Source organism: Halyomorpha halys, unplaced genomic scaffold (assembly GCF_000696795.3).
Source record: "Halyomorpha halys isolate HHAL.00 unplaced genomic scaffold, Hhal_1.1 Scaffold45.1, whole genome shotgun sequence".
Lineage (NCBI taxonomy): Eukaryota > Metazoa > Arthropoda > Insecta > Hemiptera > Pentatomidae > Halyomorpha > Halyomorpha halys.
Window position 1 is genome coordinate 352,872 of NW_027113993.1, and position 14,919 is coordinate 367,790.

The 14,919-nt window shown below is 31.2% G+C and overlaps 1 protein-coding gene across 1 annotated transcript; it reads right to left on the reverse strand.

The window, feature by feature from the left end:
* Nucleotides 1–730: 730 nt before the first annotated feature.
* On the reverse strand, nt 731–14,199 carry LOC106688923 (uncharacterized). The gene is made up of 6 exons (XM_014433626.2): nt 14,165–14,199; nt 7,704–7,967; nt 7,064–7,189; nt 4,352–4,587; nt 3,552–3,725; nt 731–1,843 (listed from the first exon to the last, which is right to left on the reverse strand). Exons 2-6 carry the CDS (start codon nt 7,962–7,964, stop codon nt 1,462–1,464), a joined length of 1,179 nt encoding a protein of 392 aa, XP_014289112.1. The 5' UTR covers nt 7,965–7,967; nt 14,165–14,199; the 3' UTR covers nt 731–1,461.
* Nucleotides 14,200–14,919: the final 720 nt, after the last annotated feature.

Consider the following 14,919-nt stretch of genomic DNA (forward strand, 5'->3'; position numbering starts at 1 on the left):
TATTTACAGAATATTTAAAATTAAATACATATAAGTCAATATGTGTATCCGGGTTTTACGCCTTAATTTCTTAATAAACAAACAAACAATATGTATATGAGTGTTTCTGTTATACAATATGGTAACTGACAAAATGAAAACTTTTACAATGTTAAAATGTTTTTTAATAACAAAGTTTTGCCTTCAACCATGAGTCACTTGCCATAACTTAATACCGTCGTTATTCTCTTTTAAAATCTGACTAAAAAAAAAACCTGTAATCCCTAAATGTAAGATTCGCAGCATCGCCTGAGTTACATGCATAAATACGTGTTTGGTTAGTGGCTTTTTAAAGTTTAAATTAAATTTTAAAAAAGTGATAGATGGAGACCAGAATTGATTATTTTCATTAATTATTAAGTTGGTAAAACCTTCTTGATCTTTTATACTGCACATTCTTTTTTGTACCTATACTAATTGGACTTTTAAGTTTTATGTCATGTTATTGCCATAATAAAGTTTAGTTATTTAATTAATCTATATGTATATATAGTTGGCCGTAAAAATTGATGTATAAGAAGATGGCCAGTGTTGCGGTCAAAAGAGAAACAAAAATAGTTTACAACTATTTATTTTCCGACGTTTCGCCCACTTTGCAGGGCTTCATCAGGGCTGTTCAACCTTTTACCGTTTACCTTTGAACAGCCCTGATGAAGCCCTGCAAAGTGGGGCAAAACGTCGGAAAATAAATAGTTGTAAACTATTTTTGTTTCTCTTTTGACCGCAACCCTGACCATCTTCTTATATATTTAATTAATCAATTATCATGCTTGAGGTGTAATGAGGACTTTCAACAAAGCCTTGAATGTCATTGGTTAGAAGAGTAATGAAATATGATAATAAAAACTCTAGGGAAGAACAACCAGCTTTAATTCTTAGAACTTAAGTTTTTTCTGGTAATTTTTTATTTGTAAATCAATCGTATTAATACATTTTAACAAAAAAACAATTTATTAACTTGCCATGCCATAGAATATGTAAATATGTAAAAAAAAATTATTTACTTGATTTGTTTTAGGCAATCCCTCAATTAAATAGAATTAATGGTTCTTTACTTTTAATATTAACGTTCTCAATGGAAATAAATATACATATCTACAAAATTTACATAGTTATCAATTATATATATTTACATCCTGAGTATAAATAAATGTTGATAATAACAACTGACATAGTTATCTAATACATACATATAGTTGAATATCTATTCAAATTAACAATAAATACTATAAAACAATTTTTTTTAAAACATAAAGAACTGTTTAGAAAAAACTTATTTGATATTTTTATTTAATTTACTTATTTTTTATTTTATTTATTTATTTATTTATTTTATTTTTTGCAAATCCTTTATTGATTGGAGCTCCTTTGGAGCTCCATCATTCAAAGGAATTGATGGACCAACTTCGAAATACCAACACTTCACAAATGTTTACTTGCGAATTCTCTCATTCCTGGACCAAGGTCTTCTTCCGATTCTTGCCTGTTAAAAAGATAAAAGAGTCTTTCTTTGTGTATATCGTCACCGTAATCACCCTGACTAGTGATCATTGGTGTATAATTTACTATGAAAAGCAAGTTGCCTAGGAACGATAGTCGCTCCATTCCTTCGTTAAGTTCGTCAAGAGAAGGTCTCGATCCTTTATAATCGAACTTATCCAGTGTTTTTGTTAATGAATCATGATAACACTTCATTATTTCTTGGAAGTTCTCTTTAATAGAGGTTGCTTTCATCGATCTATAAAGGAAGTATGTCAAATCAAAAGCGGGTATACCATATGCACATAACTGGAAATCCACAAACCTAAAAAAAAAAAAATAAATAAAACGTATAGTTTATTGAAATATTGACAAACTGATACATACACACACACACACTCATACCATTTGATACATGATTATTTAGACTCAGAGAAGCTCAAAACTCATATTTCCGTCGAAAAATGGAATTCGAAATTTTTTATGATCTCATAACTTCCCTTTACTTTATCCAAAAATTACATCGCCAAAAAAAAAATTGTGTTGTACGTGAGTTACTTTTACTTACCACCCAAATTATGTTCCCGAGTTTTGTGTGGATTGATGAAGTCGTATTGAAGCTATAGCAATTTTTGTGATTTTCGAAAAAAATCGGACCAGGTGAAAAATTTGAACAAAAATATGTATTTTTCAATTGCTGTAAATATTCCGTATTTTACGGGTTCTCGAAGTGCTAACAACGAATATCAGTTTTTCTTTTGCCTAGAATAAAACAGTAACAAACTATAAAGACGTGTGTACAGAATGTGATCGGAGACACGACGCCCTCGGTTGTTTCCGTTTTTCCGATCTCTCTGAACTTCTGTGTCCTTCAGTTTCTTGTTTAGTTCATTATCAAGTTCATTAATCAGGTAGTATTTATCAATTTTCTATTATCATTAAGAATGGAAAATGGGTAATTATTTCAAATAAACACAATTTAAAAACTGTAAAGGAAGACTTTTGGAAAATTCGGCATTTAAACCCTCTCAAACTATTTGAATGAGGATGACACCTGACTGATATAAATAATTGTTTAATTATACTTTGAGACACCGAGTTTTATAAAAATCGTTAGAGCCGTTACTGAAAAAAATGTAAAATCGATTGTATTAAGTAGTACTTTTGGTCGGTTGATTTTAAACGACAAAGTTACTGTAAAATGAATACATACACACACACCTGACATACACTTCCTTTTAATCTATAATTTCAGTTTAGTTCGAATTTAGGTTATTGAACTTGGCTGTTCGCATGCGTGCACACACATACCATTTTGCAAGACTTGGTTATTTTGACTCATAGGGACCTTAAACTTTTATTTTCGTCGAAAACTGGAATCCGAAGTTTTCACTATCTCAAAACTTCCCATTACTATGTATTCCATATAATTATAGGTAAGTGAAACAAAAAAAAATAGTCAATAGTGAATAAAAATATAAGTAGCGCAAGTTGTGCCATCAAAATAGTTGAGGTGGCACATTTTTTTTTTTTTACAAAGTATAGAATTTTTAGTGATCATCATAATTTTGTGAAGTTTTAGTTTGACAGAACTTTCAAACTTCAAATCAGGGGACAAGGACGAAAGAACACTAACTCACTTATATCTATTCAATACAAATACTTAACAAAATGTTTGGATCTGTATTTCGTTGTATAAGTGAGGAGTTGAGGCCTTTTGTAGTCCAGGCTTCGACATTTATTTCGTTGCGGCCCCATGGAGTGAAGGGCCTCGCCCAGATTATAATAGGTTGGTTCCCTATATGTAACCCCTTACCTTCCCGTAAGTGATCATAGAATGGCCGGAGAGAGCAATAAAAAAAAAAAAATTTAGGGCAATAAATATTTTTGGAGCATGCATCATCTACCTTAAGGAAAGAAGAATGAAACTTTGTTTATTTATATGATAGAAATACTTTCAATTTACTTAACGTTATATCGTTTTATAAAGGACTTTCTTTCACTAATATAAAATTTAGCTGATATGAACTCACTTGATGGAAGATGGGCTATTAGCCCAATCGTATCTGAACATGAGGTTTGGTACCATACAATCGCCGTGAATTATTACTCTAAAAGCTGATTGATCGCTGAAATCGGATATTCCCTCTAGACGTTCTTCAATTTCTTTTGGAGTGAGTTTCTGCAGTTTACTGACTATAGGTTTCCTGAAAAATATATGTAATTTATGTAATTATCCTTAAAACATTACGTGACGCATCTGATTTTATAACATGTTTAATTTTTTAGTAATGATCGGCATCTGTGAACTGAGGTTGATCATAATAGCAAATGTGTGTCGTTACTTGCTACATAAACAAATGAAGGGAAGTGATATGTTAACATTACTTCAAACAAAATATCTGTACAATAGTTTTATGCTTAGCAGTGCTTCAAGAAAAGAGATTGCTCGTTAATATGGGTTGTTAACTAGGAATAAAAATATATCTCTTTGCTGAATATGTAGTTACGACATAAAATGACTTAAGTCAGAAAATATTTTAGTCTACTCTTTCATCTCTAATTTTTTTCTTCATTTATTAAGAACTTAACTTCACAAGTTCAAATATTTAATAGCCTTATTGTAGTCGTGTAATGGATTGGAAGCTTCTTTGAGGATTCCAAGTTAGTCGTTCGTCTAAATTTAGTCCAAGGTAGCGGATTGGTTCAACAGGAATAAGTAGAACATGATTAAAGGTTTCTGTAGAGCAGTACCAAGATTTACGACACAGGGTAAAGGTATTATCTCTAATTAAAAGATAAAATGTATTACGAATAACAAGTATTAACTTACCAACTTTTATCCCAATTTTTGTCCATGACCTTGGCAAATTCCATGAGGTAGGAATGCCATATCCTGTAGGAAGTCTTGTTGAAGAGATACCAACGAGGAAAGCTGTCGGCACTGATGATACCTCGCTCGTGCAGAACTCGGCTCATGGCATGGAACAGCGCCAGATTCCTAACGACCAGGAGGACATGTTCCATGTCCAGGTAGCAAGGGATGAGGAGGGACTTGAATCCTAATGGCTGGAGAAATATATTTAATTTGGTATCGTTCAACATAATTTAGAATAACAAACATCTAGGTTGGTAGTTATGAAATTATATCACAAATAACTGTTGTGTATTAAGAGTTATTTTGTTATTTGGAAGTGTCAAGGAGTTCGTCCGCTAAGCAGCCATATTGATCCATGCCTAATAGTACAGGAGCGAGATGCATTTAACCCAGCAGGGTCAACGACCTTATATGTTACTTTATTAAACTATTTTTAAAATTATCTGCGGATTTATATTTGATTGGCTGGATTTGATGGATCGGGTTCGTATACTACAATCAAGGAGGCCAAGCTGCTCTTCACTAACCAGAGTGCGGATGTTCAAATTCCCTTCACGTGACTCCCGTTCGATTTTTTTCGAAGTTGTTCGAAGTATCAACTTTACAAAAATATTTATTAAAAAACAAATGGTCAAAGTTACGTTGTTACTGCTAACCAATATAAAGGTAAAAAGTGTTTAAGTTGCGAATTTATGTATATAATGATATTTATTAACTTATGTACTCAGTGCATTCTCTCTTATGAACTTACTTCAATAAATAGTACAACACTCTTGGTATCTGTACGGAACTGGCGCAGAATGTCCATCCTTCCTCTATCTCTATCTTTCTTACTCAGTTCTATTTTGAGAAAAGCGTACCAGGCTCAATAAATAACTTCCAGGTACTACACGTAGTACAAAGAACTACGTGAAAACAGTGAACTGTATGAGTTTCTCTAATGATAAATATAACTGGTGCATGGACATTTCTAGCCCTTTTTTTTTTTTTTTAATCATTTATTTATTGTTATTTACAACTGTATAACATATATACAACAAGTATTTGCTGTAGGTGACATAGTGACATGATACAAACATGTGGAGAATCTACCCTTTGATAAAACTACACTAACATTTCTAGAGGAGAAGATCTCGAGCCCATCTTCTTTTCAGACGCCTAGGAGGATTATTAGGTAATGAAGGAGAAGCCAGGTTAAAAAAAAAGTGGATTTGGATGATTGGGAAGTTTTCCATGGAAGGAATGGTATCTTGTTTTGGCCAAATCGGCAACATATGGGACATTAAGGTCATCATGGATGACTTGATTTGTGACAAAGTAATGATCATTAAGGATTTTACGAAGGGTTTCGGACTGTAAGGATTGGATTCGGGAATAATTTGATGATTTAGTGAAGCCCCAAAGCTCAACTCCGTATGTCTAGATAGGCCTTATAATAGTCATGTAGATCAGTCTTTTGTAATGGATTGGCAATTTAGACCGTTTGTCTAGTAAATGTTGTAATAGTCGAAATCGACGAGCAGTTTCCTGTCTTTTCAATCTTGTATGAGGATTCCGTGAGAGTCATTTGTCGAGATGTAGTCCTAAGTAACGGATATGTTAGACAGGAATAAGTGGGGTATTATTAAAGGATACTGTAGGGCAAGAGGTCATTGGTTTACGACATTAAGAGTAAATATGATTTGGTGTGATTTATTGGAATTAATTTTAATCTTCCAATTTTAGCACCATTCTTCAAGGGTGGTGATGTGGGATTGAAGGGTTTACAAGGGGGATACAATGTAAAGATCATTGTTCACTGACAATAGACATGTATCATCGGCATACGGAGTTTTTTTTTATTATTATAATTTATAATACGTGACCAACATAAGAAAGAATGCTTTATTTTAAAGTAGTTTAAACCATAAAATAAGGAAATAAATGTTAATTATTGTACTTGCAAGTTATTTCACATTGTTTACTGGGAAGTGTAGTTCATTTCGTTTAGTTAAGCTCATTCGTTCAATAATTAATATTTATATATTAATCGATTGTTCTAACATTTGCTTCAAATTTCTTAGCAGCCTTAAGATAGATAATTTCTCCATTTATCCGTTTTCTGCAATAGGCTAATCCATTTAAATTTTTGTCTACAGTTCATTTTTAACCAATAAATTTAAATATTCCTAAATCATATTCCAGTTATATTAATTAATTAAAGTTGAAATTTGTGTATAAAAAATTCATACTAGCAAAATTTATTTGTTTTAAGAACTAATTTCTACCAGTTATTTAATTTGATAAATTTGAATTTAGTCTGATTTAATTTTTTTTTCATATATATGTAAGACTTTGTTGAAGGTGACTTCAGGTTTTTTAAGATAACGATATGACCCAAAGGAACAGTGCAATATCTATAAACTTCAATCAATCTGGAAAACTATAGTCAATCACGTTATTCACGCATTCGAACTTCTAAAACTATACCGAAGACGGTTCATTAGTTTATTACAAATAGGACCTCTTAGACAAACGGAACTACAACAATAATATGATATTTCTTAATGAGACGTATTAAGGCTTAGAGACTGTAAAACGAACTCAGCGATATCTCGAGAAATAATAACATTTCAACCTGAGTATATAAAACGTACAAGAGACAGAAAACACAATCCATGTCCTCACCTTCAGGTCTTCGAAGACCATGGTTGAGTATGGTTCATAATACAGAAGTCTGCTCCAGGGGATTTCTTCGGCACCATCAAATTCTTCCAAGAGGTATTCCATCTCGTTGAGAACTGAGATATACATCTAGATCATAAAATTGTTTTTCCATTAGCGAATGATTAGTATAATTTTGATATTAAATTATTTAGTATTAATACAAAACAAATAATTATAATTATACAGATTACAGGCACATAGACAGAATTTTATTTAAGTGGAGGCTTATAATAGTGCTACAGACCATGAAGTATAGTACGCACTAGTAGTAATAGTATAGTATAGTAGTAATAGTAGTAACGGATAAAAGCACTACTAATTTAAGCTATCACTATCACAATAGAAACTTTTAATTGATCAAAGGAAAGATACAATTTAACTGGTTATAAATATTTCTAATCACTATCGACTTTGATTCCGAAATAAATATTACTGCAGAAATTAATTAATTCTAATTTTACCATGTTATATTTGTAAGATTATTATATTTGATCAATGATTCAATTGCTACGTTCAAATTTGTTTATTTATTTTGTCTACAGGAAGGAAATAAAAATGACAAAAAAGAATAATAATATAAAAATAATCAAATGTTACTAACCATTGTTTCCGTTTTGAAAATACCAAGATCCTTTATGAATGAACTGTGTGCTTCAGATGATACATCAGACGATTTCATTATAGCACTGCGATTAGCAACCCTGCCGTTCCCTAAGATCACTTTCAGCCTCAACCTCTTAATAGCGGACAGGAAGTTCTGACCCGTAGGCACCGCAGACTCATCCTTGAGCTCCAAAATTTTAGTGATCCGTTCGTCTCGGCTCTTTTTCTTCAGTGCTATTTCTAGTATGGCAGGATCCATCTTCTATAACATCAATTTTTTATTTGCTGAAGCAATTATTTACTGATCGCTTTAAATAGCTTTTTCTATTAATATTAAAGCTCATTAAAGTGCCATAATAAACAACTTTGCGTCACCGGTAAAGTTGAAAAACAAAACGGCAATACGTCATCAAATTTTTAATACTAGTATGTAAATTTATTTATTTTTTTGTTCTTACGTATAATATAAACGTTATATATTGTAGGAAGTCGGTCTGGTTGGCGTTCCAAAAAGGTTCACAAAATTGCACAAAAAACTATTTATTATTCAGTAACGTTTCACATCACTTACCAAGGCTTTATCAGAGCTAAATAAAAACAAGATACATAAGCATGTAAAGCATGATAGAACTATAAGAATACTGGAGCGTAACCAGGATCAAAATTGTGAGGAGAGAAGCCAAAGTCAATCTCAGATTTAATATTAATATTTAAGCATGGAAAATGTGAATGGTACCTAAATTTTAAGAAAATTATATATAATTGTGGCTCTGCTTTATTAGTTATTAAAATTAATATTTGCTTGAAAAAATTGGTGAAAGAAAGGTGGGCAGCTGCCCCCCGCTGAGTGCGGGCATTAATACACGTAGAAAGTTGTATAAAAAAAAGATATACATTATAAAGGAAGTAATTAAAAAGATTACAAATATAAATGCATACGATAAATAATAATAAAAAGTATTGTTATTCATTATTGTATTTTTATTAATATTAATTCTATTTATTTGTATCTATATTCTTTTAATTTACTTTTTTCAATAACTTTCTAATGTATATCTTTTTTTATTTAGCCCTGAAACGAGGGGTAAAATTTGATAACTGATAAATATTTTTTCTTCTATTTTATGAACATTTTTGAAACTGGGCCTTCTTCCTATAATTAATTACATAAAGTATATTACAATAAATTATTATGAAATAAACTACATCACAATGTGTGATTTTGTCCTGTCATAAAAAAAGCCAGTTTTGGAAATAAAACAAAATTAAGTCGATCACGTTAACAATTTTATTAATACATAGGAACCTTAGTTTATAGGTACCCACATTTATCGATAATTAACAATTAGTTATCCTTTAATTATTATTTTCTTTTGTGATTTGTTAATTGTACTTTTGGTCACACAACAAGATCTATAAAATAGGTCACTTGAAATAAATAATTAAGAGTTGAAAATTTAAGTGCTGATAAATGACAGCCATTTTGGACGACTTGGTTGAAGCTTTTTATCAACAGTTTTATATGCTTTTTGGGGAAGCTGAATCCAAATTATAGGCTTCCAAGCTCGCCAGCCTCGGGATCCACATCGAAAATTGGGGTAAAAAATGTTTGTAAATTAGTTAGCTTTTTTCTTATGACTTGAAAACCAGAAGTTGTTTCGAGGTCAATTGTAGGGATCAGTAGAACTGTAAAAGAATTGAATCAAAGGATTTGGTTTATCAGAAAGGTTTATATGAAATTTGAAAAATTTGGTTGGTATAAAGTGAAGGACATGTGGGATATGAGGGTCATGGTATAGTGTTTTGTTGAAAAAGTAATATGGAGCCTTGAATATGGTTCTGAGGATATCAATTAAAGCCGATAAAATTTCCTTCAAAATGTGTACATTTTATTTAATTTTGACCAAATTGATGCGAGCTCAAAATCCATTTTTCGGTTTTCTGTCATAAATGCTAAAAATCCCTTCTATCTGTCCATGAAATTGGTAATGTAATTAATTGAGCAGAAACAAAAACACCATTTTTGAACTTTATGTAGCTAGACAAATTACTATTTCAGCCAAAGTAATTTCAATTTCTTATTACCATCAATTGTAAATTTTTGGCCAAAATTTATCCCACAAAACAAATGTAAACACCTCTGAAATATAAGGGTCACCAATGAAATCATTGTGAAGGAGTTTTCTCTTTTTTGGATATTTACAATTACATCATAGAAGTTGCGAAACTAAAAATATGCATCGCACCAGTGATAATCTTCCTGATTATTAAATAAAGAAAAATCAAAGTATACATTACATATATATCATCTCAAATATTAGTTTTTGCTTTGTTTCTTTGATCTAATGTGTTGCCTTTTTCTTTTTTTTCTTTTTTAACTTGTAATATTTGTTTAGACGAATATTGTGTGTGCCTAAATTACATAATTTTTTTTTACGCTGAAGTTGAGACCATATAAATAGAAAAAAATTCCACTGTAGTTATAAAAAATATTTTTAACTAAAAATAAAATATTAAATCCGTATATATGAAAGGTTTAACGGGAAAGTATTGTAAAAATATTACATACAAAATAATTCAAGATCTATAAATTGTGAAACAAGCTAACAGAATTACATAAAAAACAATTTTACATGTTTAATTTCATATACTCCTCTAAATTTAGAAATTGAAAATTAAAAATATACACATATTTTATAGTTTTACAAAATAAACTATTTTTCAGGTTTCCTTTAAGTTTTTTTTTTTTTTAATACAAATTAAGGGATAGCTTATATTCAGTATCCGAAATATGTTAGTAAATATATATCCAAATATAACTATAAATATTTAGATTATCTATGTAAAAAAAAAATCTGTTATTGGTTTTGCGATAAATACTTATCCTACCTAATTTTTTTTTTTTTTAATAGAAATAGGTTATAGCTTTCTATTTATGAGGTTTGATAAAGGGTTGCTATTTAGGTTATGTTTTCCTGAAAGGTACGAAAAAAAGTACCCATTAAGGGTTTTACAGACATTAAGAAGTTTTTACTTAACTTCAAGTTCAGAACTTTAGCGTTCATCGTAACAATCTAGTATAGCATACTAATCATTTTTTTTTCTGGGTGGTTCTGCTGGCTTTCTATTGAACCAAGAAATATTTTGTTGCGGCAAATAAAATATCGAATATTATAATTTCGAAAATTGTGGTAGGTACCATAGAGGATCCAAAAAGTCTAAGCTTGTGATGAATATAAGGGTTTAGGTATTAAATATAAAGAATTATTTATTTTTATTTTTTTTTTTTTTATGATAAGAAATTTATAACGAAATCAATAAAAATATTTTTATTTATTTATTATTTAGGGACATTTTCGATCACAATATACGGGAGCTTATGTGCTTGAAATATTTAAACTAAATGTGAAACTTGATTGTACTATTTTATTAATTTATTTATTAATTAAGACAATGTTTAAGGCCTGTCGCCCACTGGGAGCAGAAAGCTGCGAAAAGATGCGAAATCAATTCGGTCAAAACGCGCGAACGATCCGAACACGTGGCTGGATAGTGGACCGTCCGTATTGTCCGTCAGTTTTCGTCCAAACAGGTGCGAAGTGCGAACCGATCCCGTTTTACTGGGATTTAGTTACGAGCGAGTGTGAAAAAGAGACTGAAAAGATAATTTAGAAGAAACGTCAAAAATGTATCGAAATGTGAATTTTTTATTTGAAAATGGAAGTGGTGGTTATCCTCAATTTGAAGATCATGCTTCAAACAAGAAAATCAACGTACTCGTTTCTTTTTGCGTAAATGTGATTCACCCACATTTTCCATCTTCGTCGATTTCACCTGTGCCTGATACGTAAATGAATCAAAGGCGATAATTCAAAAACGAAAAACTCTTGATCAGAAAACCATTCCGAAGAGCCATCTCGTCTACTACGAATTTGGACCAATACCGAGGCAATGGACGATAGGCATTCGCACGAATTGTTGCTCCGCAATTCGCAGGTTTCCCCTCCCAATGGATGACAGGCCTAATGGTTAGTTTTTTTTCTTACGTGTTAAAGAACAATAAAACCAGAGTCACAAGTCATAAGGGTTGTTTGTCGAAACTTATGATTATTTTTGTTTCTAAAATATATGAATTAATACGTTATGTGAAGTATGCGACGTATTTTTCACTAAGAATAGTATTTTTTTTTGCTATAATCCTGGAAGACAAATGTATGATTTTAAAAGTAATATACAGTTGTGTTTACTCTTGTTCATAAAGGAACCCTTTTATGTTATAAATCCAAAAAGTTGAAATTAATTGATCCAAAGTATTAAAATGTATAACATTTACATTTTCTGCATCTCCGAAAACATACTCGTATATAGATATCCTAAAATGAGCAAACTATGTAAACAATTCTAGTGAAAAGATTTAATTATAAGATATTTAAAGGAAAGTTTTTAAATATTTTAATTATATTATTTCAAATTATCGAGGCAAGGTAATTATTTATTAAATAAATCAAAAATTCGTATCTATTTCTGTCTCAACACTTTATTTTTCACCAGTCCAACGTTTCGGCCATTCTAGCCATCTTCAAGGACATCTTCAATACAATTTCTTCCTCACATTAATTTAAAGTTTCTTTTGCAGGCTATTCTGCCCAGGACATTTTCTTTATTATAAATTAAAAGCCTATTTATTTAAAATTTAAAATCATTAACATTTAATTTTCCTCTATAAGATTATCAACAATTAATTGAATATGGTGGATGAATATGGTGGTGTATTAATTGTTGATAATCTTATAGAGGAAAATTAAATGTTAATGATTTTAAATTTTAAATAAATAGGCTTTTAATTTATAATAAAGAAAATGACCTGGGCAGAATAGCCTGGAAAAGAAACTTTAAATTAATGTGAGGAAGAAATTGTATTGAAGATGTCCTTGAAGATGGCTAGAATGGCCGAAACGTTGGACTGGTGACAAATAAAGTGTTGAGACAGAAATGGATACGAATTTTTGATTTATTTAATAAGTTATTAAATATTTTATTGAAAACTCCCTAATCTAAAGCACGTAAAAAAATGTCAGTAGTAATCGCTGGTACAGGTTACATTGGCACAGAGCATTGAAGACTACTGGCCCAGACTGTTATTTGAACATCTAACCGTATGGTTAAACTTCGGCTCCTGTTTAGTCTGTTAGCCAAACAAGATAACAGCACAACTGTAATCATTATATATTTTCCTTTTATCTGTTTACAATTTATTAATTCAGCTTCAGTATCAAAGTGACTTCTCAATGTGAAAGTTTTTTTTATCTCGAGTTAGAGCCTTATTATTCCAAAAAATTATAGCTTGTGGCTACTTTAAATAAAAAATTTCCTGGGTTCTCCGGTTCCGTTGAAAACAGAGAAAGAAGTGAAGAAAATGGGTTTGGAGTGCTCTTCAAGGAAATGTTAAATATGCAAAAAAGCAAGTTCAAAATATTGAACGGACGATGGGTGAAAGTAGATTCCATAGCACCCGAGTGCTATAGCAGCTAAAAAATGTAACCAAGCTTCTCTGGAGTGCTTGCGAATTTAATTTCGGATGACGACGCGGTGGTGACAGGAGCTATCTTTAGCCAAGTGGAGGCTCAGGGATCTTTAAGATTTGGAGTCTCTACAGATTAGAGATCGGGGTTAAAATAACTAATTTATTTATTATTCCAAAATTATCAAACTTTGAAATGGTATATTAGACATCATTTTCTATCAAGATAGGTGATAAGCTCTAAGCTGTCTTGAAGAACTTGTACTACGCTGTTTTATTTATGATTCGTTTTACGTTATGGATTATAGTAGTAATGGGGTCCTTAGGGTAGAGATATGGCAAATACTCAAGAGAATATTGTTTTCTCACTTTATAAAGAATACCGCAACTTCCAAAAGCTCACACTGCTATTACGAAAACTAGCAGCTAAACAAAATTGTTACATCCTGTTTTATGTGGTTGAAAAAATGCCAAAAATTGGTCACCGTTTGGTCTACTAGTAAATCTATCGATCATAGAAGTTAATGGATGCCATGAATCGCTCTGGTACGGTTACCCCACAATGCAGTGGTTCGCAAACCTTTTGTTGCGGTAGAGTTTGCTAAACGGCGGAACCCCTACATTGTCATTTGATATGTGTGTCAAATGCCATAGTTGTAGTACAAGCTTCGAAAGGCCAAGAGGTCTACACAAGACCTATTCAAAATTGAAAAAATCTGAGCGGTAAGGTGCCATAACTGTTGAGTTGATGAGGAATGACCCCAGGCCGTTCCGAAAGCATTTCTAAAAAATTGGCGTTCCCGAGATCAATTATCATTTTTGTTGAATTACAGGTATGTATGTTTGTAAATAGAGATTCCAGAATATTTTTAAAAACCAATATGAAACGTTTAACCAATCGTGAACTGCACCTGACAAAATTAGACCTAGGTACTTACCTTAGTACTCTGGATACGATCTCAATTCTATCTGAAATCACAGTTACTAGCTATATATTTAATATTACATTTATTACATCATCGTTATCTGGGAACTAACAATGGCTAAATTTACAACCTTCGTGTTATGTGGTCGGTAAATAATTACGTTATTGAGACATGCTATTTGGTCAACATCTTTTATTTTGTAGATGGGTGTCAAACAACCTATGTATTTGACGAAACAATATATATTTTTGAATTACTCCTATTTTTTCAACAAAAAAAAAAGACAGGAGTACGAAGGGTTAGTGCGGTATTTTTCCTATTCATATTTACACTGATCCACTACGAATTACATCATATCTGCACAAATACGCTAATTAAACAATGCGATGGTTCATTATCAAAAAACTGACACTTTGCAGCGCTGAGGTTTAGAAAAAAAAAAAGTCTTTTTTTCAAGCTCCTAATGAGTGTTAAGTTTTTCTAAAAGCTGAGTTCTTTTTGACTTATACTTTTAAACCTGCCAATGGTCGCTATATTTTCAAACACTGGACAATATTTAACTGCAAAATCGATAATTTTATTGAAAGGAACAAGAAGATTCACATCGCATTCCTATATCTTTCGGGAACATTATATAATGTCTCGCGTATGGAATTCTATCAGGCATTAGAAGACAAAGGAGTTCCCATTCACCAAATTCTAGCAAACCTTATCGAAAGTGTGTCGTGTATCGAAAAGTATTTGCGGCAATTAGGCTCAATGGCAAT

What these genes read in the sequence shown, in the direction of transcription:
- LOC106688923 (XM_014433626.2), bottom strand. Translation starts at nt 7,964, where the DNA reads ATGGATCCTGCCATACTAGAAATAGCACTGAAGAAAAAGAGCCGAGAC. An exon ending in TTTTCAAAACGGAAACAATG is followed by an intron (nt 7,190 to 7,703) that starts GTTAGTAACATT and finishes TTTATGATCTAG; the next exon opens with ATGTATATCTCAGTTCTCAA. An exon ending in AAAAATTGGGATAAAAGTTG is followed by an intron (nt 3,726 to 4,351) that starts GTAAGTTAATAC and finishes TATATTTTTCAG; the next exon opens with GAAACCTATAGTCAGTAAAC.